Consider the following 22821-nt stretch of genomic DNA (forward strand, 5'->3'; position numbering starts at 1 on the left):
TACCATCCTGTATGATGTCCAGCGATTCCCCAACCTGTGCGCCACATCTCTGCCTGCCCACACTGGCCATCATGTCAGGTCTGCTCCCCTCCTTTGCCCCCAGCTGCTGTTACTCTGGCAAAGCAGGACAACACCATGTAGCTTTTGGGATTTCCTGGTGCTTGTTGAGTGCTAGTATGCACCAGCCAGGCTGGGGACTCTGCACCATAGTTTGCCAGCTTCCAGCCTTCCCTTCTGGCTGATCCTGACTCTGGAGACAGTGGGAAAAGCTGAAAGTTAGTGGAGAAAATACATGTTCTGCTGAGCTGCTGGAGCAGTGGGCTTGATGTGTGTAGGGTGGGCAGGGTGTGATGGGTGAGGAAAGGAGCAAGATGGCGAAGTTGGGAGAGGAAGGAGTGGGAAGAGGGCAGTTGTTGGATCAGCTCTGCTGTACAGCGTAACTTTGCTCTCAGCTTTGTCACTGTCCCCATGACGTAAACTCTCCGTCTGCCCTCAAAGAAAATGAACCACTTGTGCTTAGTAGTTGCACAGCAAGTGTTGGAACACTTGCAGGCGAGGGGGACTTGTGGGACTGTATGACCTCTTGTGGCTCCTTTAGCCCTTTGGGTCCAGTGCCCCCTGCAGAGCTCGTCCTTGCCAACATGCGGAGGAGGCAAAGGCCGCTGTGCTCTGGCCAGGATGTTCCTTCCCCAGTTGTTACATTTCAGATTTTTTTCTTTAATCCTTGAAATTAAGCATTACTGTTTCTAGAATCTGTCCTAATGCTGTACTTCTAAAAGCATCTTTTTCTTTTTTTTCGTTTTTTTTTTTTTTTGGTAGATCTCTGAAGCTGGGAAGGACTCCTTGCCATCTTGGTTGCACTGGAACACGGAGAGCAGCTCCCTGGAAGGGCTGCCCCTTGACACAGACAAGGGTGTCCACTACATCTCGGTGACCACGCTGCAGCCCTACCCAAACGGGAGCTACGTCCCACAGACCACAAATGTCTTCTCCGTTGAGGTCCACCAAGAAGACCACAATGAGCCTCAGTCGGTGCGAGTGGCCGTCCAAGACACAAGTGACACAGCACCGTTCGTGTGCGGCTCAGAAGAGCCTGTCACTATCCTGACTGTCATTTTGGACGCCGACTTAACAAAAATGACACCAAAGCAGAGGATTGAACTCTTAAACAGAATGAGAAGCTTTTCAGAGGTGGAACTTCATAACATGAAGTTGGTTCCTGTTGTAAATAACAGACTCTTTGACATGTCGGCCTTCATGGCTGGACCGGGAAATGCAAAGAAGGTGGTGGAAAATGGGGCCTTACTCTCATGGAAACTGGGGTGTTCCCTGAGCCAAAACAGTGTCCCCAACATCAGCAAGGTGGAGGCTCCAGCTAAAGAAGGAACCATGTCTGCCCGCCTTGGCTACCCTGTTGTTGGTTGGCACATTGCTAACAAGAAACCTCACCTCCCAAAGAGGATGCGGCGGCAGATCAACGCCACCCCTACACCTTTGACTGCCATCGGGCCGCCCACCACTGCCGCACAAGAGCCACCCACCAGGATTGTCCCCACCCCAACATCACCTGCCATCGCTCCTCCCACAGAAACGACAGCACCCCCTGTCCGGGAGCCCATTCCACTGCCGAGGAAGCCAACAGTCACCATCAGAACCAGAGGCCCCATTGTCCAGACACCCACACTGGGGCCGATCCAGCCAACCAGGGTAGCAGAAGGCACGGGCACAGCCTCCGTGCCAATTCGCCCCACTATGCCTGGGTATGTAGAGCCCACGGCAGTGATCACACCGCCCTCAACTACCACCAAGAAGCCGAGAGTCTCCACCCTGAAGCCAGGCACACCGTCCACAACAGATTCCTCCACGGCAATAACACGAAGGCCTACTCGAAGGCCCAAAACGCCCCGTCCAACAAAGCCTCCCAGCACAACCAGATCCCCCATCTCCAAGCTGACAACGGCCTCTCCGCCATCCCGTGTGCGCACCACAGCTAGCGGGCTGCCCCGGCCCTGGGAGCCAAATGAGCCACCCAAGCTGACAAACCACATCGACAGGGTCGACGCGTGGGAGGGCACGTACTTTGAGGTCAAGATACCATCAGATACCTTCTATGACAAGGAAGACACCACCACTGATAAGCTGCAGCTGACCTTGAAGCTGAAGGAGCAGCAGATGATTGAAGAGAATTCGTGGGTGCAGTTCAACAGCACCAGCCAGCTCATGTACGGCATGCCAGACCACAACCACATCGGGAAGCATGAGTACTTCATGTATGCCACCGACAAGGGTGGGCTTTTTGCCGTGGATGCTTTTGAAATCCATGTCCACAAACGCCCGCATGGAGACAAGTCTCCAGTGAAGTTCAAGGCCAGGCTGGATGGGGACCACAATGCAGTGGTGAGTGACATCCATAAGAAGATCATGCTGGTGAAGAAGCTGGCTCTGGCATTCGGTGACAGAAACAGCAGCACAATCACAGTGCAGGGCATCACCAGAGGCTCCATCATAGTTGAGTGGACAAACAACACACTGCCCCTCGAGCCCTGCCCCCGGGAGCAGATCCGGACTTTGAGCAAAAAAATTGCGGATGACTCTGGCAGGCCAAGCCCAGCTTTCTCCAATGTCTTGCAGCCCGAGTTCAAGCCTCTGAACGTGTCTGTGGTTGGTTCTGGCAGCTGCAAGGACATCCAGTTTGTCCCCGTGACCAAGGATGGCAAGGTGATCTCGGAGGCAACGCCAACGGTGGCGGCAGGCAAAGACCCTGAGAAGAGCAGCGAGGATGATGTGTACCTGCACACCGTCATACCTGCCGTGGTGGTGGCCGCCATCCTCCTCGTGGCCGGCATCATCGCAATGATCTGCTACCGCAAGAAGAGGAAAGGCAAGCTGACCATTGAAGACCAGGCCACCTTCATAAAGAAAGGCGTGCCCATCATCTTTGCTGACGAGCTGGATGACTCCAAGCCCCCGCCGTCCTCCAGCATGCCCCTCATCCTCCAGGAGGAGAAAGCCCCACTGCCCCCTCCAGAGTACCCCAACCAGAGCATGCCAGAGACCACGCCGCTCAACCAGGACACCATCGGGGAGTACACTCCGCTGCGGGATGAGGAAACCAACGCGCCGCCCTACCAGCCTCCCCCCCCCTTCACTGCACCCATGGAGGGGAAAGGTTCCCGCCCGAAGAACATGACCCCGTACAGGTCCCCACCACCCTATGTGCCCCCTTAACAAACGGGAGGCTCTCGGGGGAGAAGGGGCCTCCAGCTCCACACGGTGCTGTCTGTGGGCCGGCAGCCCCCTCGCCAGCCGGGAACACAAAACCCCAGCCCGCTCCCCAGCAGGCTCTCCCCGGCTGCGCCCGCCGCACCGGAGCTCTCGCGGGACTCGGGGGACACTTGTTTTATTTTTGCCTAACAAGCTTTGGTTTTATTTTATTCATAGAAAAAAATTCTCGGCTCAAAGACGCCTTCCCGGCGGCTGGGCTTCGGCCGGGGCCGGGGCGGTGGGCAGGGAGGGGGGTCGGGATGGGTCGGGCCGGGTCGGGAGGAGCAGGCAGCACTGGGGTAGCACTCTGGGTCTCCGCTGTTTGCCTTTAACACTAACTGTACTGTTTTTTCTATTCACGTGTGTCTAGCTACAGGACGTAACATGAAAGGTAGCCTAAAAATAATTAAATTCAAGGGACTTTCTGAAGTCAATGGTTTAAGTTTTTACATTTAATCTGCTGTTTACCTAAACTGGGATGTGTAGTTTTTGGGGAGGGGGAGGGCAGTGCTGTGCTGCAGGTGAGCTCCATGGGCTGGTCAAGGGAAGGCCCTTGGGGCCAGCCAGCCTCCTCCTCCTCCTCTTGGGGTGGATCAGCTTCTTGGTTCGGGGTTTGATTCTTTTATCATTTTTATTTTATTTTTAATCAAAGAAATCTTATCTTTCTCACGCATCATAAAATAGTAACGAGTTGGGTCAGCCTGGCCTGGGGTGCCCATGGCCGAGCGCGGGGTGCATCGTTGTGCCAGGGAATGCTCACGGGAGGGTGAGCCGAGCCCTCTGCCACAACTTCTCTGCTTCCCAGCGAGCAACGGGGTTGGGGGGGGTCGATTTTAAGCAAAACTCCCACCCCGAGGGGTGTGGGGTGTGTTCTCTGTCCCGGCTGCTCCTTGGGACCATGCAGGAACAGCCTCGCTGGCCTCACGCTGGCACTCTGGCCTGGACACTGTTGGAAAAGATAAAAAGTTTAAAAAAAAATAAAAAGAAAAGGAAAAGAAAAAAAGCGCGCCAGGAATAGTTAATAGAAAAAAAAAATCAGTGAACTCTCAAATCTAATTTTTTACTAAATTTTTGATACAGACTCCGATTGTTTTATTAAAAAAAAAAAGACTTACAAACCGGTGTGCGGCTGCCAGCAATTTGTACGGGCTCAGCCCTCTCGGGCCGGCCTCCGGGGACCCGCCACGGTACCGCTACCGTCCCCATCCCCTCTGCTCCGCGCCCCGCCATCCCCAGCCGGGATTTGCTTGTGTGCGCCCCTGGCGGAGGGCTCACCCCGCACACCGGGGCCGGACCCGCCGCTTCCCTCCGGGACGGCGCTGCCCGGGCGCCGGGGTGGCCCAGGGAGGGGACTGGGGGAGAGCTAAACCCTCGGCTCCGGTCTCGGCGTCGCTGTGAGAAAAATAAACCCGCGCGGGGCTGCCGGTGCCGGTGCGGGGGAGGCGCTGGGGTTGTTGGTGCGGGGGATGCCCGGAGCCAGCGCTGCCCCGGGACCGCCCTGGGACGGCGGCGGGGCGGGGGCGCCCCCTGCCGGTGCCCGCGGGCGGTGACGCCATCGCCCGGCCCGCCCCGGCCCCGCCCCGGAGCGGCGGCCGCGCGGCGCCGCCATGTCGGGAGCGGCGGGGCCGGGTCCGCCCGCCGGGCCGAGCCGCTCCCCGCTGCCCTGCGCCCCCCGCCCCGCCGCCCCCCTCCAGCTGGCTGGGGGGGCCGAGCCCGCACGGCCCGGCGTGGCCGTCATCGACCTCCGCTTCCCACGCGGCGCCGCCGCCGACGTGAGTGCAGCCGCGCCCGCGGCGGTACTGGCGTGGGGGGGTACCGGCGTGGTCCCGCTGGGTCACAGGGGGATGCCGGGGGCGGTACCGGCGGGGGTTGTGCCGGGGTGGCCCCGGGGATAGACAGAGGCCATGCTGGGGGCGGTGCAGGGCCGGGGGAGCAGGGTGTGGTGTCGGTCCCGGGGCGGGAGGGGGGATGCCGGCGGCAGCAGCGGGAGCGGGGTGGGTGGGGATGCCGGTGCCGGTAAGGGGCGATGCCGTGGGCGGTATGGGGAAGATGTTAGGGGCGGTCCCGGGGCGGAGGGGATGCCGGGGGCGGTGCCGGTAACGGGTGGATGCCGGTGCTGGGATACCACCCTCACCGGTGCTGGGCGGGATGCTGGAGATGCAGTGCCCGTCCCAGTGAAGTGGGGGATGCGGGTGCGGGTCCCGATAAGGGGCTGTGCTAGTGCGGGTATGGGTGGCGTGCCGGTCCCGGTATGGGAGGGGGATTGGCGGTGTCCGTCCCAGTATTGGAGGGACGATCTCGGTGTCAGTATCGGGGGGGATGCCGGTGCCTGTGTGGGGGAATGTCGTTGTGGCGCTGAGGCCGCTGGTCCCGCAGGTGCAGGAGATCGTGTTCAGGAACTTTTACACGGCGTTCCTGAGCGTGCGGGTGCAGCGGCCCGGCCCCGGCGGGTCCCGGCGCTGGGTGACCTGCCTGCGGGACCTGTGCCTGATGCCCTGCCCGCACACCGAGGAGGGCTCCCAGGACTACTTCTGCCTCCACCGGCACCAGGTCAGCACATCCGGATGGGGCCGTGGCATCACCCACCCCTTTGGGGCTCACCCCTCTTCGGCCATACCCCGGCATGGCTCCTGGTCCTGGGGGTCTGGTGCTGATGCCCCCATGGCTGTGAGGGTCCCTGTGCCCTGCTTAGTGCAGCCAGCTCTCACAGGATGATGCTTCCCTTGGACTCCTTCCATGTGGGGCGGGTTGGGGGTTTTGGGAGGATACCCCAAAGCTGCCCCCAGTCAGTGCTGGCCCCAGTGGTTACACTCCCTGGCCCTTGCCCTGCAGATGCTGTGTGATGTGGACCAGGTGACAGCAATGCGGTTCATCCTGCGACAGCCCTCCCCTGTCTGGCTCCACTTCACCATTGAGGACCTGCAGATTTTCCCCCCTGGACAGAAGGTGAGCGGGTGCCAGAGCTACCCCATTGCCAGGCGTGGGCAGGGGGCCAGGACAAGCCATTGTCCCCAGCTCTGTACCTGGCATTTCCCCCCATAGCTCTGGGAAGCACACACAGGGGTGTGGGTCCAAGTCCTGTCCTGTGCTGGGGCACTTGGGATCCACTTGTGCTCCAGTGGTGCTGGGGAAGAGACTGCTCCGACAACCGCTCAAAACACAGAATTCCCTACAAAATTCTCTTTAAGGGTAGTAAAGTGACACATCTATAACAATATCAGTAGGGGTGGGCTCTAAACCCCAGCATGCTGCCTGGTGTAAAGGATAGAGGTAGGGTTGGGAACACCCTGTGTGACCTTCTGGATCTTTTTCAGAGTCCCCAGAAGGATTTCCCCTCCTGGCTCTCCCAGCTGACCCCCCCGGAGCAGCCAGCCAGCCTGCATGGGGTGAGTAATCACCGCATGAGGTATTGGGGGAGGGAGGGACTTCTGTGGGGTGCCAGCCATGAGCATCCCTCGAGAGGCTGCCAGGCCCATGCTTGCCTTGTTGGCTCCAGGCTTCCACCAGGAATAGCTGTGGAGCCCTGAAATAACCCGCCTTGTGCTGAAAGTAGTTTGCAGTGCTAAGAAGAAAATATCTCCATGGGGATGTGCTATTTGAGGTGACACTTAAGTCTATCTGCCCTCTAGTCTGGGGACAGGACTCAGCCAGCAGGTGGGATGTGACAGGATGGGGACAGGAACAAGAGCATCCCCATGGGAGCAGTGGGTGCACAGCAGTGGCAGGTGGGACATACGGGGACAGGGATGGGGACATTGCTGTGGGAGTGGTGGATGGGATGTGTGGGAGCAGGGGCAGGGACATCCCTGTGGGAGCAGTGGGTGCACAATATCACTCAGTGGTGGGTGGGACATGTGGGGACAGGTGTGGTTCCCAGCACTTTGCAGAGGCTGTGCTCTGGGGAGCACGTTGCCCAGCCAGGACAGCACACGGGCAGAGGGGGGGGGGTCACAGCCCCGGCACGTGTTTACAGATTCCCAGCCACATCTGCCTGGCTGGTGGCCTTTGATGGACAAAGTCCAGGCAGAGCAGGTCCAGGATGGGAGCTGGCTTGCCCATGGGATCCTGCTGAATCAGCTGGAGGTGCTGCTTGCAGAAGGGTGGCACATCACCCAGACCTGCTGGGGCAGTTCTGCTACTGGGCTTCCCTGCTACAGTGCTCACACTGCCTCAGCAGTGAGGCTGCTGTTCCCAATCCTTGCTCAGCTGTGTGACAGTTTGGGGAGGGCACCCCACTCCCTTGCTGACTGCTTGGATCACGTTCCCCTTCGCAAGGTGTGTCCAGGGCAGATGCCAGAGGTTGCTCTGAGATTGGCTCTTCCCAACATCACCACAAGGGATGGATGAGCCCAGTGCAACAGAGCTGTGCCCCTGTGAGAGCTGTGCCCCAGCCAGGAGAGCTGCTGCTGAGCCCACAGGTCCCACCTGCCTAAAGGTTCTTGGGGTGTACCAGCACCTGCACAAAGGATTCTGCACCCAAGCCCAGGGAGCACTGCATAGTGAGACTGTTGGGAAACTGGACTGCGCAATTAGGTTTTTAATCATTAGCCAGCAATCGGCTTTCTGTCCTCGTCCTGGCCACCTGCCAGCAGAGAAGGGCTGTGTCGGCACCGCAGCACCCAGGGATCAGGGTCACTCACCCGTGTCCCCACTGACTTGTTTTCCTAGAGGGGGCCCTGCTTACCTCATGTTGGGAAACCACCGGCAGGTTGGGAACGCAGGCACCATCATGATAGTACCTGGCTCCCTGGGGGGCACAGCCATCCAGCCACACCACTGCCCAAAACTGGGGTGATCCAGCCCATCCGGGCCATCCCTGCTCCACAGCATTGTGCCCACTTCTTTGCAGGAGCTCCCTGACCCAGAGAAGGTGTCAACAGAGGTCCAACAAATGTGGGTGCTGACAGAGGTGATCCGGGCCCGCCAGGCAGCTGCCCGCATCGGGCGCTTCGACGTGAGTCCCACCACCCTGCTCACAGGGACCCCAGCCTTGCCACATGGCTCAGGAGCCCTCCCAGAGGGGCTGCTCCCAGTGGGAAAGGGTTGGAGTATCCTGGCAGTGCTGTGCAGACAGTGACAGTCACTCTCTTTCCCAGGTGGATGGCTGCTATGATGTCAACCTGCTTTCCTACACCTGAGCGTGCTGGTGCCAGCTGGGGAGAAGTGCCCCTTCCATGCTCCCGGGGCCTGAGTGGACTCCTGCATTCCCGCTTCGGCCGTCAACCCCGCGGCCCCGAGGGGGTCCCAAGCCCTCCCTGTTCCCCTTCCCTGACTCTCCCTGTGCTGCCTGGCAGTGAGGGGCAGCACTACCACCCCAGAGACCCCTGTGAGCCTCTCCTGGGCATGTCCCACGGGCAGAGCCCGTACCCTCACCCCACATTGCAAGGGGGTGCGGGGGGACCAGGGGGTGCGGGGGTGCTGGAGGGGCACCTCGGTCTCCACTAAAAGCTGCTACGTTGGCCCTGCCTGTGCCCGCCTGTCTCTGGGGGATGGGGGTGGCCGTGCCGGCAGCCCCGGGGAGGCGGTGCCGAGGGCGGGCCGGGCCGGGGGCGGGGGCCGGGGCCAGGGCCGGGCGGACTCCATGTCCCAGGCGCCCCGGGGCCGGTCCGAGCCGTGCCGGGAGGGAGGAGGAAGAGGAAGATGCTGCGGGCGGGCTGCCGCGCCGCGCTGTCCCGCCGCCCTCCGGGCTCGGCGCCGCGGAGAGGGGCCGGGGGGACCGGGACGGGGGCCGGGGAGGAGGGGCTGAAGCAGACGCCGCTGGATGCGCTGCACCGGGCCCGCGGCGGGCGGATGGTGCCGTTCGCCGGCTGGACCCTCCCGCTGCACTATGGGCCGGGACACCTCCAGTCACACCTGCACACCCGCCGCCACTGCTCCCTCTTCGACGTCTCCCACATGCTGCAGGTAGCGGGGTCGGGGTGAGGGGGCTGGGGCAGGGGGGTACCCGCACCACCTCACAACCCCCCCGGCTCCTTCCAGACCTTGGTGTATGGCCGGGACCGCATCAGGTTCATGGAGAGCCTGGTAGTGGGGGACATCGCCGAGCTGAAGCCAGGACAGGTACTGGGCACTGGGCGGGCACCAGGCATCCAGCGGTGTCAGAGGTCCCTGGGATGCCCTGGGAGGGTCCAGGCAGCCTGCCCATGTTTACGTGGGCCGTGTCCCGCAGGGCACCCTGACGCTACTTACCAACGAGAAGGGCGGCATCACGGACGACCTCATTGTTACAAACACGTCAGAAGATCACCTCTATGTGGTGTCCAACGCTGCCTGTGCTGACAAGGACTTGGCCATCTTGAGGGTATGGGGCTGCCTGAGCCCCGCGGGAGATGGGGACATGCAGTGGGAATGAGTCCTTCTGCCTTTTGCTGACACCCGTGGTTGCGCAGGGTGAGGTGGCCATGGCCACCTGTGGGGCTGCCACCAGCCTGGCCCCCATGCTAGCAGCCCACTGTCACCCTGGCAGGACAGAGCGGCACAGCTGCAGGCCACCGGCAGTGACATACACCTGGAGGTGTCAGACAATGCGCTGCTGGCTTTGCAAGGTAGTGGGGGCCCCACGCGGGCCTGCCCTCCTCTGGGTCCTTGCCTGGTGGATGTCACCACCCTCCCCACATCCTCCCCCTTTCCCTGGACATTGCCATCTTCCAGCCACCGTCCTCCCCAGGTCCCTCCATGGCACGGGTTCTGCAAACAGGGCTGTCGGATGACCTGGCCAAGCTCTCCTTTATGAATAGCATCAGCACAACTGTCTTCGGCGTGCCAGGCTGCCGGGTCACGCGCTGCGGTTACACCGGCGAGGATGGCGTGGAGGTACCCTGGGAGTTGCACCAGCATCCCCACTGCAGTACCGATGCAGGGCAAGGCCGTGCCCCACTGACCCTGACCATGTCCCCGTGTAGATTTCGGTGCCTGCAGGGCGGGCGGTGGAGCTGGCTGAGCAGCTGCTGGGTGTCCCCGATGTGTGGCTGGCAGGGCTGGCAGCCAGGGACAGTCTGCGCCTGGAGGCCGGGCTCTGCCTCTATGGCAATGACATCGATGAGACTGTCACCCCTGCCGAGGCCGGGCTGATGTGGACTTTGGGTAAGTCCACCTCCATCTCCTCCTTGGGGCAGGCAGAGCAGCAAGGTGACCCCAGGGGGTACAAGGCAACCAGTCAGGCATCACTGACCCTCACCCATCTCTGCCCCACAGGGAAGCGCCGGCGTGCAGCCATGGACTTTCCTGGTGCTGCTGTGATCATGGCACAAGTGAAAGAGAAGCCGAGGCGCAGGCGCGTGGGGCTGACGTCGGTGGGACCCGCTATCCGGCCCCACATGGCCATCCTGGGCCCTGAAGGCAGGCCTGTGGGTAGGTGGGGGCAGTGGGGCTGGCACAGGCATGACCCTGAGCTGTGGCCATGGCATGGGTGGGGGCTGGCCAGTCCCCCCTCATCTCCCCATATCCTCACATCCCAGGTACAGTGACCAGTGGCTGTCCCTCGCCCTGTCTGGGCAAGAACATCGCCATGGGCTATGTGGAGGCAGCACACAGCCGGACCGGCACCGAGCTCACCGTTGAGGTGCGGAAGAAGCAGCATCCTGCCGTCATCACCAAGATGCCCTTTGTGCCCACCCAGTACTACATGGCCAAGTGAGGCACAGTGCCCTGGCCCCAATAAACACCCTGTCCCATTCCCCTGGCCTCGTCTCTGGTGATGGTGGCGGTGCCAAAGCAAGGGGCAGCAGGTGGGCACAGCACTTTAATGGTGTTGGCAGTACCCAGCCGGCAGTCCTGGCGCTGCTCACTCCCGGTGCGTCTTCATGGGCTCTGCTGCTGGGCCATCCCTGTGAGGGAGAGGCAGCGTGAGCACGGCTGGGGCAGTACCCGGCATGGCACCCCAGCACCAGGGCAGGCACCTGCCTGTCTGTGTGGGGAGGGTAGAGCTGGGGAGCACTTTCTGGGGCATACTGGTCTGGGGTGCAGCTCGGGAGCGGGCTCACTAGTCTGTGGGCACAGCCTGAGGGGCTCACTGGGGGGCAATTGTCAGAAGCCACAGCTGGGTGGGGGCTAACCAGGGCCGGAGTCCCTGAGGATCCCATCTGGACAATACTGGGCAGGCGGGCAGTCACTGGTGCAGGGTGCAGGTGGGGGGACACTCACTGCGGGACACTGGGCAGGGGTCGCTCACCGGGCTGCGCTCCGAGAGCGCTGGCTGGACGCGGGGGAAGCCAGGTAGGCCCGCGGGGAATCAGCGGGGGGATCAGCGGTTTTGGGCCCGGTAGCGGTCGGGACTCACCGGGGCGGGCAGTGCCGCTCGGCGGCGCCGTTGCGTCCCGCCGGGCCGGCGGGGGACAGGGAGTGCGCGCGGGGCCGGGCGGGCGAGGCCTCGGAAGCGGTGCCGGGGGAGCGGCGGCCGGCGGGGCCGGTGCGGTAGCAGAGCGCGGCCACCGCCCCCCCGTAGGCGCGCCAGGCCAGGCGGACGCCTAGCAGGCTGATGCCCAGCCAGAGCAGCAGCAGCTGGCACAGCGCGGCCCGCACGTCCTGTGCCGCCCACTCGGCAGCCAGCTCCCGGCCCAGCGCGGCCAGCGCCCGCCACGGCGGCTGCCAGCCCGCCGCCACCGCCGCCATGGCCGCGGGGTACCGGGGGCGAGGCTACCGGAGGGGGCGGTGCCTCCGTCGGCGCGGGGTACCGGGGCGGTGCTACCGGAGGGGGAGGAGCCTCTGCCCGCCAGCCCGCCCTCTGCCTCCCCAGCGCGGCGCGGCGGGCGGAGCCTCCTCGTCCCGCCCCTCTGCCTGCGCTGTGGCTGCGCGGTCTCGGGCTGCGCCGTCAGGGCCGTGGCCTTGCGGGAATGGCTCCTCCCCGGGCGGGGCGGAGGGTCAGTCGGTGGGCGGAGCTGTCATGGCGGGAAGCGCAGAGGAGTCGCGGTACTCGCGGCAGCTGTGCGTGCGGGGACCTGCACCGTGGACGGGAGCGGCACAGGAGCGGAATAGGGGTGGGGACGGGGCGCGAGGCAGCGGTGCCGGCCCCCGCTGACGGTCCCCGCCCGTACCCGCAGGTACGTGCTCGGCGGCGGCGCGGGGCGGCTGCCCGGGGCGGTGGTGCTGGTGTCGGGGCTGCGCGGGACCGGAGCGCAGGTGGCGACGGCTCTGGTGCTGGCGGGGACCGGGCGCGTCGTCCTGCACGACCGCGGTGTCGCCTGCACCGCCGACCGCACCCATCAGGTACCGGCGGGGCCGGGCGGGGCTGCTGGTGACAGGTGCGGGTGAGGGTTCACTGTAACAGATACAGGTGAGGATCTCATAACAGAAACTAGTGAGAATGCCGGTAGTGAGTACGGATATGGGTGGGGATCCTGATAATAGGTACAGGCAGGAGTCCCAGTAACAGGTGGAGGTATGGGTGGGTGTCCCGGTAATGAGTATGGGTATGGGCACAGGTCCCACGGTGCAGGTATGGATGAGGGGCTCCATAATGTGTATAGGTCCTGGTAATGGGTACAGACTCAGGTGGGGCTGCCAGTACTAGATACGAGTATGGATGGGGATCCCCGATAATCGGTACAGACGGCAATCCCAGTAACAGGTACAGGTATGGATGGGAAGGCCCTATAATTTATAGAGGCACAGACAGGGGTCATGGTACAGATGCAGACTCAGGTGGCAGTCCCGGTACCAGGTACCAATGGGAGTGGAGGTCACAGTAATGGGTGCAGGTGCAGTTGGGGTATGGGTATACCTGTTTGCAGGTATGGGTATGGGGTGAGGAGCTCCCACTAACAGGTCAAGTTGGGGGTCCTGGTAAGGCACAGGGTGCCCTTCATGGTGACAGGTAGGGTCCTTAGCAGAGGCCCCCTCACCAGTGCAGACAGGGCCTGTGAAGCACCTCACAGTGGTGAGCTGCACCCCAGACCCACGGGGTGCCCCACCATGTGTCCACCCTGCAGTTCCTCCTGGGGGAGAGTGATCTGGGCCAGAACCGTGCTGAGGCATCCCAGCGGGCCCTGGCTGAGTTAAACCCTCTTGTGGTGGTTGAGGCTCACACCGGGGAGCTGTCGGAGGCCTTCCTTGCCTCCTTCCAGGTGAGCCTGCATCCCTGCACCATGGGGACCCCCTGGGATGGCAGCGCTCACTGACAGACCTGGCACAGGTGGTGGTGCTGACTGAGTCCCCACTGGAGGAGCAGCTCCGCGTTGGAGACTTCTGCCATGCCCGGGGCATCTGCTTCATCGTGGCTGACGCCAAGGGGCTGGCAGGGTAAGGGGTCTCATGGGGTCTCAAGAGCCCCCAGCCTTGCACTGTTGTCATGTCCCCATTGCGCTGGCAGGGCTGCTTGGCCCAGGCAGAACCTGGCAGTGCTGGGGCGGCTTGGTGGGGCACCTCCTCTGGCAAAACCCATTGGTCCTCTCCAGGCAGCTGTTCTGTGACTTCGGGGAGCGCTTTGTCATTGATGACCAAGCAGAAGGGGATCCAGTGTGTGCTGCTGTGCAGCACATCTCCCAGGTAGAAGGGAGGACAGCCCCTGCAGGGTCCCCCAAAATGTTGTGGCCTCCTCCACTGGCTCTATGCCACCCTAGTCCAGTGCCCCACTCTCATATAGCCTTCCCCTCCTCAGGGCAACCCAGGAGTGGTGACATGCATGGGGCCAGAAGACAGCCATGGCCGCTTCTTCCATGATGGTGACCTGGTGACATTTTCTGGTGTGCAGGGGATGACAGAGCTGAATGGCCAGGAGCCCATCCCTGTGCAAGTGCTGGGTGAGACCTCTGGTGCATCCCAGCTTCCCTAGCTAAGGGTTGAGGAACTCACTGGGTCCTTGGTGGTTACCATGATGTGACATCCCTGCTGCTTTTGTCCCCAGATGGCTTCAGGCTGGAGATTGGTGACACCAGCTCCTTTGCGCCCTACCGCTGTGGGGGCCTGGTTTTGCAAGTGAAACAGCCCCAGGAGCATTCCCATGTAAATCCCCCTCAGCCTCATGGTGCTGCCACCCGGGCCAGGGCACTGCTGTGTCATGCCGGACCCCAGGGAAGCACTTACCCAATCCCTGGTGCTGTGCTGGCAGGAGCCCCTGCGCCAGGCACTGGAGGAGCCCAAAATCTGGACAACAAGTCCCGAGGAACTGCCATGCAGCCGCAGCCTGCACGCTGCCTTCCAGGCCCTTCACGCTTTCCGCAGGGAGCAGGGCCGCCTGCCCCGGCCCAGAGTGCTGGTGAGTCCCTATCCTTCCCCTGCCTGGCCCTGCTGACCCCTACCACCCTGCTGGAGGCTGCCCTCTCCCTTCTGCCTGCAGGAGGATGCCGAGCAGGTGCTTGAGCTGGCGCGGAGCCTGGGAGCACAGCGGGGTCCCCTGGATGAGGACCTCATACGTGCCTTTGCCAGTGTGAGCGCTGGGGACCTGTGCCCCGTTGCCGCCGTCGTCGGGGCGCTGGCGGCACAGGAGGTGCTGAAGGTGAGCGGGGCGGCGTCCCGCTGGCCATGGCTGTCGGTGGCATGATGACCACGAGAGGGCACTTGCTGCCTGCTTGGGGACGCCGGGTCCGGCAGCAGGGCTGGGGTGCCGTACTGGGGAACAACCCGCTGGCCACCAGCTGACGGGCTGTTCGCCCCAGGCCATCACTAGGAAGTTCCTGCCCCTGGACCAGTGGCTGTACTTCGACGCCCTGGAGTGCCTGGCGCTGGCAGGGGCTGCGCAGCTGACAGAGATGGACTGTGCCCCGGTGAGACCCTGTATACAGCCTTTCCCGGCTACCTGGGGTGCCGTGGCTGCTGTGCTTACACAGCTCCTTCTCTCGGCAGAGAGGCTCTCGCTACGATGGCCAGATTGCCATTTTCGGGGCCAATTTCCAGGAGAAGCTGGGCCACCAGAAGTACCTGGTGGTGAGTGGGCAGAGGGAGGTTGCAGGGCATCCGACCAGCAAGCGGAGAGCTGCAGTGACTCTGCCCTGGCAGGTGGGAGCTGGTGCCATTGGCTGCGAGCTGCTGAAAAACTTTGCCATGATGGGGCTGGCGGCAGGGCCAGATGGGGAACTCATCGTCACCGACATGGACACTGTTGCCCTCTCCAATCTCCATCGGCAGCTTCTTTACCGCTCAGCAGATATATCGGTGAGGCAGTGTGAGGCATGGGCTGAGCTCCCCCCAAAGGGCATCTTGGCTGTCCTGGGGGCTCCCCAGGGCTGAGGGAGTGCTGCCCACCTGCTCTCTGCCCTGGCAGGAGCCAAAGTCGGTGGTGGCCGCAGCAGCTGTGCAGCGCATGAACCCTGATGTCAGAGTGACAGCTCACCAGAACCAGGTGGGACCTGCCACTGAGATGCTCTATGGGGACAACTTCTTCCGGCACCTGGACGGTGTTGCCAGTGCTCTGGACACATTAGAGGCCTGTGAGTGCCACGAAGGGCAAAGGGGCCAAGCCCCTGGACATGCTCCCTGGGTCCTCAGCACCCCTGGCTCCCTTCAGGTGCCTATTTGGAGAGCCGCTGTTTCCGCTGCCGCACACCGCTGCTGGACTCAGGCACAGAGGGGATGCAGGGGAACGTGCTGCCCATGGTACCTTTCCTGACCAAGCCTCTGGTGCCAGCCAGCACCCCCAGGGATGGCACCTTCCACCTCTGCACCCTGCGGTACTTCCCCCGCACCATCCAGCACACACTGCAGGTAAGCTGAGCGGCCCTGGCCACATCAGCCAGTGAGGACGCAACGGGACCTTTGTCTTCCTTCCCCATTTCCCCTCCAGTGGTGGGCCACAGGCAGGATACGGCCCCAGCTGCTTCCTGCTGGCAGTCTGATTGCTGCTGCTGGCCCTGCCAGAGCCTCCCCCTCCCCCTGGGCTTGGGGGCATAAGGGGGAGGTTCTAGTGCTCAGCACCAGTTCCCCCTCCGCAGTGGGCCCGTGATGAGTTTGAGGGGCTTTTCCGGCTGCCTGCAGAGCAAGTCAACCAGTTCATCGAGTGAGTAGGCTTTGGGGGCAGTGACGCTGGGAGAGGAGCTTCCAGCTCTGTCAGAGCACTGCGGGGAATGGGGAGAGGGTGCCAGACTGCCACATCCCAGCCAGGTGTCTCACAGGATTGCTCTCAGGCCAGCATCAGCAGTGCCTGGTTTTGCAGGGACCCAGCTTTCCTGGAGCAGCTGCCATCGGGGAAGGTCCTGGAGCAGGTACAGGACAGCTTGCGGGAGCAGCCGCAGAACTGGCAGGACTGTGTGCTCTGGGCTCGCCAGCACTGGCAGAGCTGCTACCATGATGCCATCCTCCAGCTGCTGCACATCTACCCTCCGGAGCATGTGAGCCCACTCCCCATGGGGTGGGCACCCCCTGCACCCCCTTCCCTCCACCAACCACCTCGCTGAAGTCAGGGGCACACATCCTTGGGCCTGACTCTTCTCTCCCTGTGCCAGGAAACCAGCCCGGGTGTCCCCTTCTGGGCAGGGGACAGGAGCTGTCCCCATCCACTGACATTCAACCCTGACAATGTGAGTGCAGGGAGAGCTGGGGGGTCCCACATGGGAATGGTATGGGCACAGAGAGAGCCAAGCCTTTGCTGGGGGAACAGGGAATACTGAATTGTAGTTGTGCTTCATCTGCCACAGCCTGTGCAGGGCTGCCAGGTCCTGGGCTGGGTCTGTCCCTGTCCCCCAGCCAGTGAGGGCACTGCTGGGCGCAGCATGCATGTGCTCTGCAGCCAGAGGAGGAGGAGAGTGTCCTCCAGCTCCACTTTGGGGCAAAGCCAGGCAGTTCTACCAGCTCGGGGCAGTGCTGATAGCCCTTGGCTGTGTGGGACCACCCCAGCAAGGCACCCCATGGCCACCCCCATTGTGCCTCACAGGACACCCACCTGGACTATGTTCTGGCCGCTGCCGACCTCTTTGCCCAAGCACACAGGGTGCCACCATGCAGAGACCGGGTGACCATCCAGGCCATCCTGCGCAGTGTGGTCCTGCCACCCTTTGCACCCCAGGAAGGGCACCAGATCCCCCTCACAGAGGATCCCACAGAGGAGGCACAGGTTCCCACAGGTGAGGTTCCCTGAGGTTTCCAGGCGTGTTCCCAGATCTAGCCTGGTGGTGGTGTGGCTGTGGCATCTCGTCCCTGCTCCAGCACCCAGGAGAACCCAGACCAAAGTGGGGGCATCCCTGCAGTGCTGCAGTGCAGGGATATCAGCCCAGGGCTGCCTGTGCCCCCAGATCGCAGGCAGCTGACAAAGCTAACCGAGGAGCTGGCACGGTGGAGACAGGAGCTGCTGGGGGGTGAGGAGGCACAAGCACCCCTGATGGAGCCCATCCACTTTGACAAGGTACCAGAGCCAGGCAGGTGGCCCTGCTCAGCTTAGGACTTTGATGTGCCTATGGGATGCAAATGTCCCCACACTATTCCCTACAGGACAACGATATCCACATAGACTTTATCACTGCAGCATCCAACCTGCGTGCAGAGAACTATGGCATCCCCCCTGCCAACCGGCTGACGGTGAGAGGGGCAGCCTGTGGGGTCAGGAGTCTGTCCTGTGTAGGACAGCTGGTGATGCTTCTCCTGTTCTCAGAGCAAGCGGATTTCCGGGCGGATTGTGCCCGCCATCATCACCACTACGGCAGCCGTGGCCGGGCTGGCGTGCCTGGAGGTCTACAAGCTGGTGTGGGGGTGCCAGGACCTCAGCTGCTACCGCAACAGTGACATCAGCCTGTCCGACTGCCTGCTGCACCGTGTCCAGCCCCTGCCACCCCCCACCTACTTGGTAGGACCCTCTTCTTTGGGACAGTGCAGGTGGGGGACACCCAGGGGCCAGTAGCATCCACTGTGGGACAATGTCAGGGGGACCCAGGAGAAAGGAGGTGGTCATACAGCAAGGGTAGCCCTGGCCATACCACCACAGAAATGGATCTGGGTGCCAGGCAGTGAGGAACCAGCTCCTTCCCTGGCTACCCCCCAGCACTGAGGTGCTGCCACTGTCCCACTTGCCCAGCTTCAGGCCCAACCGTGATGCTCTGGGGTGCCCCATGGCGGGCCCCACACTGAGCCCCACAGCCAGGGGCGGGAGGCTGCTGCAGCCACACACATCTGGCTTATGGAAACCAGCTGCGGCAGCCAGAGAGCAGCTGGCACCGGGCCGGGAAGGGCTGCCCGGGGGAGCGGGGCCGGGGGTCCCGGCGGTGGGGAACCAGGGAGGGAGAGCGGGGGCGGGGGCAGGCCCAGATTGAGACCGTCTGGGCTATAGAGGCCCCTTTGTCTGGGGGTTTATGGCGTGCAAGGCAGCCCTTCCGGCACGGCAGGAAGCGCCGATTGGAACCAGATTGGCCCGGGGGGCCCAGGGCCGGGGGCAGGAAGAGGGGGAGGGAGGCGACTCCACCGCCTTGTGCCGGCTCCAGCACCACTTCGGGCTGATGGCTGCCCCACGGCCTCCTCGAGCCCCATGCCCTGTGCCATCTTGGCTGTAGTGCCCCTGGGTTGGCACCAACCCTGGATGGAGGATGCTGCTGGGTCTGACCATACCCTCAGGTGCCCACAGCAGCACCGAGCACCTCCATGTCCCAGGGCGAGGACACCTGGCGTGACATTTCACACCCAGCTGCTTGGCTATGGTGGGAACACATCCCCAAGGTCTGATTGGCGTGACCTATGTCCCCACAGGGACCTGGGGAGTGCGCATTGGAGGCCAGTCTTGTCCAGAGGGATATGCTTCCCAGGGCCAGAGGGGTGCACTTTGGTGGTGCAGGGCCAGGCCATGGCATTCCCTCTGTGCAGGGCAGTTGCCGGCCTGGTGAGGATGGAGTTAAGCCCTTCTCTCCCCCAGTGGGATAAGTGCAGGCAGCAGAAGGCGGAGGTGAAAAGGCAGCAGAAAGCAGAAGGGAGAGTGACCAGGTGTGAACACCCCTCCCGAGTGGGGCCAGGGCCAGGCGGGCAGTGCTGGTGCTGCCTGCGGCGAGGGCAGATGGCCGGGTAGCCCTGCCAGACGGTGCGGGGCTGTGTCCGGCACTCGGCCCCGGGCTTGGCGCCATGCTGGCCTCCTTGGGCCGGAGCAGGGGTCGTGGGGCCGCAGGCATGAGAAGAGGTGATTGTGTGGGGCTGGGCAGCACTTCAATGGCCTTTTGTGTGCCTGTCCTGGCCTGGGGCTAGGGGCAGTGCCAGCCCCACACTGACACTGACCCCTGAAGTGGACCCCAGCAGTGCTGAGGGGACAGCTGTGTCGTGCACTGCCCCTAGATCACCATGGTGTCCCCATCACCCTGCCCTCTGGCTGGTCCCTTTGCCTGCCCTGATGTCCCCCAGTCCTTGTGCTGCACCAGTCCCTGCCCCATGGGGCTGGGCAACCAGGATATGGGGTGCCAGTGCTGGCTGCTACCCCCTGGCAGTATGGTGGGCAGAAGTGGAGCTGCTGGGACCGGCTGGAGATGCGGGCAGTCAGCGCAGATGGGCAGGCAATGACAGTGCAGGAGCTGCTGGACTGGCTGCAGGTGAGCCTAGCACTGGCAGCAATCAGCCAGGTCACTCTGGGGGATGCAGGGCCAGATCCTGACACCCATCTCTTGCAGAAGACACACGGCTGGACTGTGACCATGCTCCTGTGTGGTGACACCGTGCTCTATGACAGCAAGGCAGATGAAGAGACACGGGCCCGGCAGCAGGCGCAGAGGTAGGTCTCTGGCTCCAGGGCCCAATCCTGCCCCGGGGGGGGCTTCCAGCCCCCACTGCCTCAATCCTGAGCCACTCCAGCTGCAGTGCAGCTCCCAGCCAGCTGCTGGATAAACATCCTGCCGGCAGCACTTCCCGTGGCAGGACCCCTGCCCGGCCCCTGCTGTCGGCCCCTGCATCCCACCAGCCTGGCCGGACACCCCTGAGGGGCCCAAGGCAACCCCAGGGCACCCAGCCAGCCTTGGGGGACAAGCCAGTGCCCCAAAAACCCCCTTTCCCTGCTACAGGTTATCGGAGAACTTGGAGGATGGGGGGATGCTGCAGCAGCAGTACCTGGAGTTGCTGTATACATGCGAAGGAGAGGATGCTGAGGCTGAAGATAACCGTCCCCCTCTCCTGTGCTACCTACCCTGAGCAAGGGGCCGGCACCTTCTGCCCCATGCAATAAAAGCTGCAGGCTGCATTGGCCCTCGTTGCAAAAACTCCCTGCTTGCCCCTGCCCAGAGATGGGGTGTAGGAACCCCCTTTGATAAACTCTGCTGGGCCCAGACCGTACAAAACGGGGGTTTATTTACAGGGTGGGGGTGCAGGCGGCAGCAGCAGGGCTAAATGTAGCCGATAACGTCGTTGCAGATGATGGGCTGGCGGCTGCGGCTGTTCATCAGGGCAGTGAAGCGGTGGAAGTCCGTGGCCAGCTGGGCGATGTTGCTGTGAGACTGATGGAAACAGGCGCCCTTGGGCTGTCCCCCCAGCCCCAGCGGACAGGAGAAACGCTTGGTGCCATCGCGGCCCCCCGGGCGGGCACCGTCGGCCCCCCGGGGCCGGGCCATGTTAGCCAGCTTACGGCGTACGTTGCCCGAGAGGCTGAGCAGGAAGGCGGGGGGCTTGGCCAACCGACGGGAGGGCTCGGCAGGGGCTCGGCGACGCGGTTCGGCGCCCACCTCGGGCAAGTCCATCCAGTTCTCCACCAGGTCGGCGAAGCAGTTGTCGCCTAGCACCAGGGGCTGCCGATTCCGGCTCTGTGACAGCAGTGCTACGGTCCAGTCCTGCGTGTCGGCGGGCTCCAGCGCCCGCCACTGCTCCAGGCAGGCGTCCGAGGTGGATTTGGGGCGGACACGGCGGGCGGGGGCGGGCGGTGGGGCGGCAGGGCCGGCAGAGAGCCGGTGTGCCCTCTGGCAGGGCAGCAGATGCCGGCGCCGCACGGGCACCTCCTCTTCCCTCCACGTGCCCCCCGACGCCTCCGAGTACCCCGAGTCGAACTCCAGGCTGCGCTCGCTGGCCGGGGGGGAGCGAGCGGCCGGGCCTCCCCCCTCCTCTTCCTCGCCACCTGGGTCCAGGCTGCAGGCCGAGTCCGCCGCAGAGCCGGGGCGCGGGGCACGGGGGGCCGGCCCGGGAGCCCTTCCGGGGTGGTGCGGCGCCTGCCGTGTGCCGTGCATGTGCGCCCGCGGCGTCGGCCCTGCGTCGCGCCGGCACCACTGGAGGGAAAGGGCACGTCAGCACGGTTGTCCCCACTGCCCCCCGCCAGCACCGCGATCCCCCGTCCCACCCTCCCCGGCACCCCGCGCCTCCCCGCCCCGGCTCGGTGGGGGCTTCGCTGGCGCAATGGGCGTGCAGCAGGGTGCGGAGAGCGGGGCTCAGGTCCCGGCTTGCCTGCAGCCCCGGGCCCCGCTTTCCTGCGGCTCCTGCACGGAGCCGGCCGGCGTGCAGCGGCTTGTCGGGTGAGCAAGCAGGCACCCAGCCCCGGCCGTGCCTGCGGGAAATGACAGAGGGCCACGGCACGTAGGAGCGGGCGCCCCACTGCCCCCCCGACAGCCCCTCGAGTGCTCCCGTTCCGGTGGGGAGGCAACCGGGAGACCCCTCCGGCAGAGTCCCACTGGGTGGCACGGGGCCAGCGGCAGCCCCAGGGCACCCGCGGGTGCTGGGGTGGGGCTCTCCCCCCGTGCGTTGGCAGGGCCACCCACCCACCCCGTGCCCTCCAGCTGGGGACACCCCAGGTGACGTCAGGGTGCAGCCAGGCCTGCGCCCAAGGCCCGGGCCCCCCAAACGCCGGGGAGTACAGAGGGCCAAGGCAGCCAGGGCTGAACGGAGCATGGCCGGGCGGGCGCTGGAAGGGACTCCTGGCTCCCGCAGCCGGGCCGCTCCTCGCTCTTGAATTTCTATTGTCTGAACCCAAAAGCAGGGTGTTACGTCCGCTTTCCTTTCTGCGCTGGAGTCGCGGGAAGCTGAGTGTGCAGGAGGGATTGCTTCCAGGACTGATAATTCTCTCCCCTCTGGCTGGCCCTGACAGAGCCGCTGGCAGGATTGTCCTTGTCCCTGTCCACGTCCCCGGCCCAGTCCCTGTTGCCCTCCCCGGTGGCTGGGACCCTCTCATCCAGCCCGAGTGGCAATGTGCCACCACTCCGAGCCGCCCAGTCCCGCCGCTGGCCGGGAACACTGGGGCAGCCGGTTGTAGGGTGCTAGGTAAGCATGTGGCAGGCCCAGGAGAGCCGAAGGGCCACCCTGTCATCGCCGTCCCTCGGGGCAGCCCAGGTGGGTGGCTGGGCGGCAGCTCCGGGGGGACGGTGCAGCTTACCCCTTGACAGCTGGACACTGTGGCCGCTGGCCACCCGTGCCCCCAAACCTCCAATGTCCCCACCGGGCACCCAAGTCCCCCGCACCTCCTTGGCCTCGCGTGTAATGTCACGGCACTGATGTCACCGACAGCGCCCGGACGTCACGGCACTGTCGGGGCGGCGGGGCGCGGGCACGGTGGTCCCATCCCGTCCCGTTCTGTCCCATTCCCTCCCCGTGCCCGTGGCGGCACTCACCCGGTCGGCGCCGAGCTCGTCCGGGCGGGCGTTGTGCATGCCCGGTCCTGCTCCCCCGGAGCCGCTCCCGGCCCCGCTCCCAGTGCCGCCGGTGGCGGAGCAGCAGCAGCAGCAACAGCGGACAGAGCGCCCGGCCGTGCCTGCCGCC

The 22821-nt window shown here is 63.8% G+C and overlaps 6 protein-coding genes across 17 annotated transcripts in view; 4 read left to right on the forward strand and 2 right to left on the reverse strand.

Moving 5' to 3' along the window:
- DAG1 (dystroglycan 1) overlaps positions 1 to 3693 on the forward strand; it is a 49912-nt gene extending 46219 nt beyond the window's left edge. For all 5 annotated transcript variants that reach the window (XM_085072970.1, XM_085072971.1, XM_085072972.1 and 2 more), the window contains one exon: positions 820 to 3693. In XM_085072970.1, coding sequence (XP_084929096.1) covers positions 820 to 3228 — 2409 coding nt within the window. In that variant the 3' untranslated portion in view covers positions 3229 to 3693. The remainder of the gene's footprint in view (positions 1 to 819) is intronic.
- Positions 3694 to 4853: 1160 nt separating this feature from the next.
- Positions 4854 to 8497, forward strand: NICN1 (nicolin 1, tubulin polyglutamylase complex subunit). The gene is made up of 6 exons (XM_085072994.1): positions 4854 to 5036; positions 5641 to 5814; positions 6097 to 6210; positions 6579 to 6650; positions 8114 to 8218; positions 8361 to 8497. Exons 1-6 carry the CDS (start codon positions 4872 to 4874, stop codon positions 8400 to 8402), a joined length of 672 nt encoding a protein of 223 aa, XP_084929120.1. The 5' UTR covers positions 4854 to 4871; the 3' UTR covers positions 8403 to 8497.
- A 343-nt stretch (positions 8498 to 8840) lies between these two features.
- On the forward strand, positions 8841 to 10939 carry AMT (aminomethyltransferase). Its single transcript, XM_085072992.1, has 8 exons — positions 8841 to 9168; positions 9244 to 9324; positions 9434 to 9565; positions 9731 to 9809; positions 9932 to 10077; positions 10167 to 10347; positions 10459 to 10614; positions 10722 to 10939. The coding sequence occupies exons 1-8, from the start codon at positions 8905 to 8907 to the stop codon at positions 10898 to 10900; spliced, it is 1218 nt and encodes a 405-aa protein (XP_084929118.1). The 5' UTR covers positions 8841 to 8904; the 3' UTR covers positions 10901 to 10939.
- Positions 10940 to 10992: 53 nt separating this feature from the next.
- Positions 10993 to 12027, reverse strand: TCTA (T cell leukemia translocation altered). Of its 2 annotated transcripts, none has more exons than XR_014854790.1 (2): positions 11435 to 12027; positions 10993 to 11090 (listed from the first exon to the last, which is right to left on the reverse strand). XR_014854790.1 is itself a non-coding variant. In XM_085072995.1 (2 exons), exons 1-2 carry the CDS (start codon positions 11872 to 11874, stop codon positions 11048 to 11050), a joined length of 375 nt encoding a protein of 124 aa, XP_084929121.1. In that variant the 5' UTR covers positions 11875 to 11990; the 3' UTR covers positions 10993 to 11047. The 2 variants fall into 2 exon arrangements, 1 of the variants encoding a protein (XP_084929121.1); XM_085072995.1 differs by having other exon boundaries at positions 11543 to 11990.
- Positions 12028 to 12069: 42 nt separating this feature from the next.
- Positions 12070 to 20636, forward strand: UBA7 (ubiquitin like modifier activating enzyme 7). 7 transcript variants are annotated; one of them, XM_085072958.1, is made up of 24 exons: positions 12070 to 12186; positions 12303 to 12468; positions 13191 to 13325; positions 13394 to 13500; positions 13656 to 13746; positions 13859 to 14000; positions 14105 to 14202; positions 14309 to 14455; positions 14537 to 14695; positions 14856 to 14963; positions 15043 to 15123; positions 15196 to 15351; positions 15461 to 15626; positions 15704 to 15900; positions 16128 to 16192; positions 16349 to 16523; positions 16638 to 16712; positions 17066 to 17255; positions 17424 to 17533; positions 17620 to 17706; positions 17780 to 17971; positions 19587 to 19688; positions 19767 to 19867; positions 20500 to 20636. In XM_085072958.1, the coding sequence occupies exons 1-24, from the start codon at positions 12146 to 12148 to the stop codon at positions 20501 to 20503; spliced, it is 2895 nt and encodes a 964-aa protein (XP_084929084.1). In that variant the 5' UTR covers positions 12070 to 12145; the 3' UTR covers positions 20504 to 20636. The 7 variants fall into 7 exon arrangements, with proteins under 7 accessions (XP_084929084.1, XP_084929087.1, XP_084929081.1 ...); XM_085072961.1 differs by lacking the exon at positions 20500 to 20636 and adding an exon at positions 20154 to 20334 and having other exon boundaries at positions 13370 to 13500; XM_085072955.1 differs by lacking the exon at positions 20500 to 20636 and adding an exon at positions 20154 to 20334.
- INKA1 (inka box actin regulator 1) lies at positions 20415 to 22810 on the reverse strand. The gene is made up of 2 exons (XM_085072993.1): positions 22674 to 22810; positions 20415 to 21341 (listed from the first exon to the last, which is right to left on the reverse strand). The coding sequence occupies exons 1-2, from the start codon at positions 22710 to 22712 to the stop codon at positions 20472 to 20474; spliced, it is 909 nt and encodes a 302-aa protein (XP_084929119.1). The 5' UTR covers positions 22713 to 22810; the 3' UTR covers positions 20415 to 20471.
- Between the last annotated feature and the right edge of the window lie 11 nt (positions 22811 to 22821).

Source organism: Lichenostomus cassidix, chromosome 12, assembly GCF_008360975.1.
Source record: "Lichenostomus cassidix isolate B80296 chromosome 12, HeHo_3.0, whole genome shotgun sequence".
In the NCBI taxonomy this organism is placed as follows: domain Eukaryota; kingdom Metazoa; phylum Chordata; class Aves; order Passeriformes; family Meliphagidae; genus Lichenostomus; species Lichenostomus cassidix.

Coding starts and splice junctions, on each gene's coding strand:
- NICN1 (XM_085072994.1), top strand. CDS start 4,872: ATGTCGGGAGCGGCGGGGCCGGGTCCGCCCGCCGGGCCGAGCCGCTCC. Junction 5,037..5,640: donor CACGCGGCGCCGCCGCCGAC/GTGAGTGCAGCC, acceptor CTGGTCCCGCAG/GTGCAGGAGATCGTGTTCAG. Junction 6,651..8,113: donor AGCCAGCCAGCCTGCATGGG/GTGAGTAATCAC, acceptor ACTTCTTTGCAG/GAGCTCCCTGACCCAGAGAA.
- AMT (XM_085072992.1), top strand. CDS start 8,905: ATGCTGCGGGCGGGCTGCCGCGCCGCGCTGTCCCGCCGCCCTCCGGGC. Junction 9,169..9,243: donor ACGTCTCCCACATGCTGCAG/GTAGCGGGGTCG, acceptor GGCTCCTTCCAG/ACCTTGGTGTATGGCCGGGA. Junction 9,325..9,433: donor CCGAGCTGAAGCCAGGACAG/GTACTGGGCACT, acceptor CGTGTCCCGCAG/GGCACCCTGACGCTACTTAC.
- TCTA (XM_085072995.1), bottom strand. CDS start 11,874: ATGGCGGCGGTGGCGGCGGGCTGGCAGCCGCCGTGGCGGGCGCTGGCC. Junction 11,091..11,542: donor GAGCGGCACTGCCCGCCCCG/GTGAGTCCCGAC, acceptor TCTCCCTCACAG/GGATGGCCCAGCAGCAGAGC.
- UBA7 (XM_085072961.1), top strand. CDS start 12,146: ATGGCGGGAAGCGCAGAGGAGTCGCGGTACTCGCGGCAGCT. Junction 13,326..13,369: donor CCTTCCTTGCCTCCTTCCAG/GTGAGCCTGCAT, acceptor CTGGGATGGCAG/CGCTCACTGACAGACCTGGC. Junction 15,901..16,127: donor CCATCCAGCACACACTGCAG/GTAAGCTGAGCG, acceptor CCCCCTCCGCAG/TGGGCCCGTGATGAGTTTGA.
- INKA1 (XM_085072993.1), bottom strand. CDS start 22,712: ATGCACAACGCCCGCCCGGACGAGCTCGGCGCCGACCGG. Junction 21,342..22,673: donor ACGAGCTCGGCGCCGACCGG/GTGAGTGCCGCC, acceptor CTTTCCCTCCAG/TGGTGCCGGCGCGACGCAGG.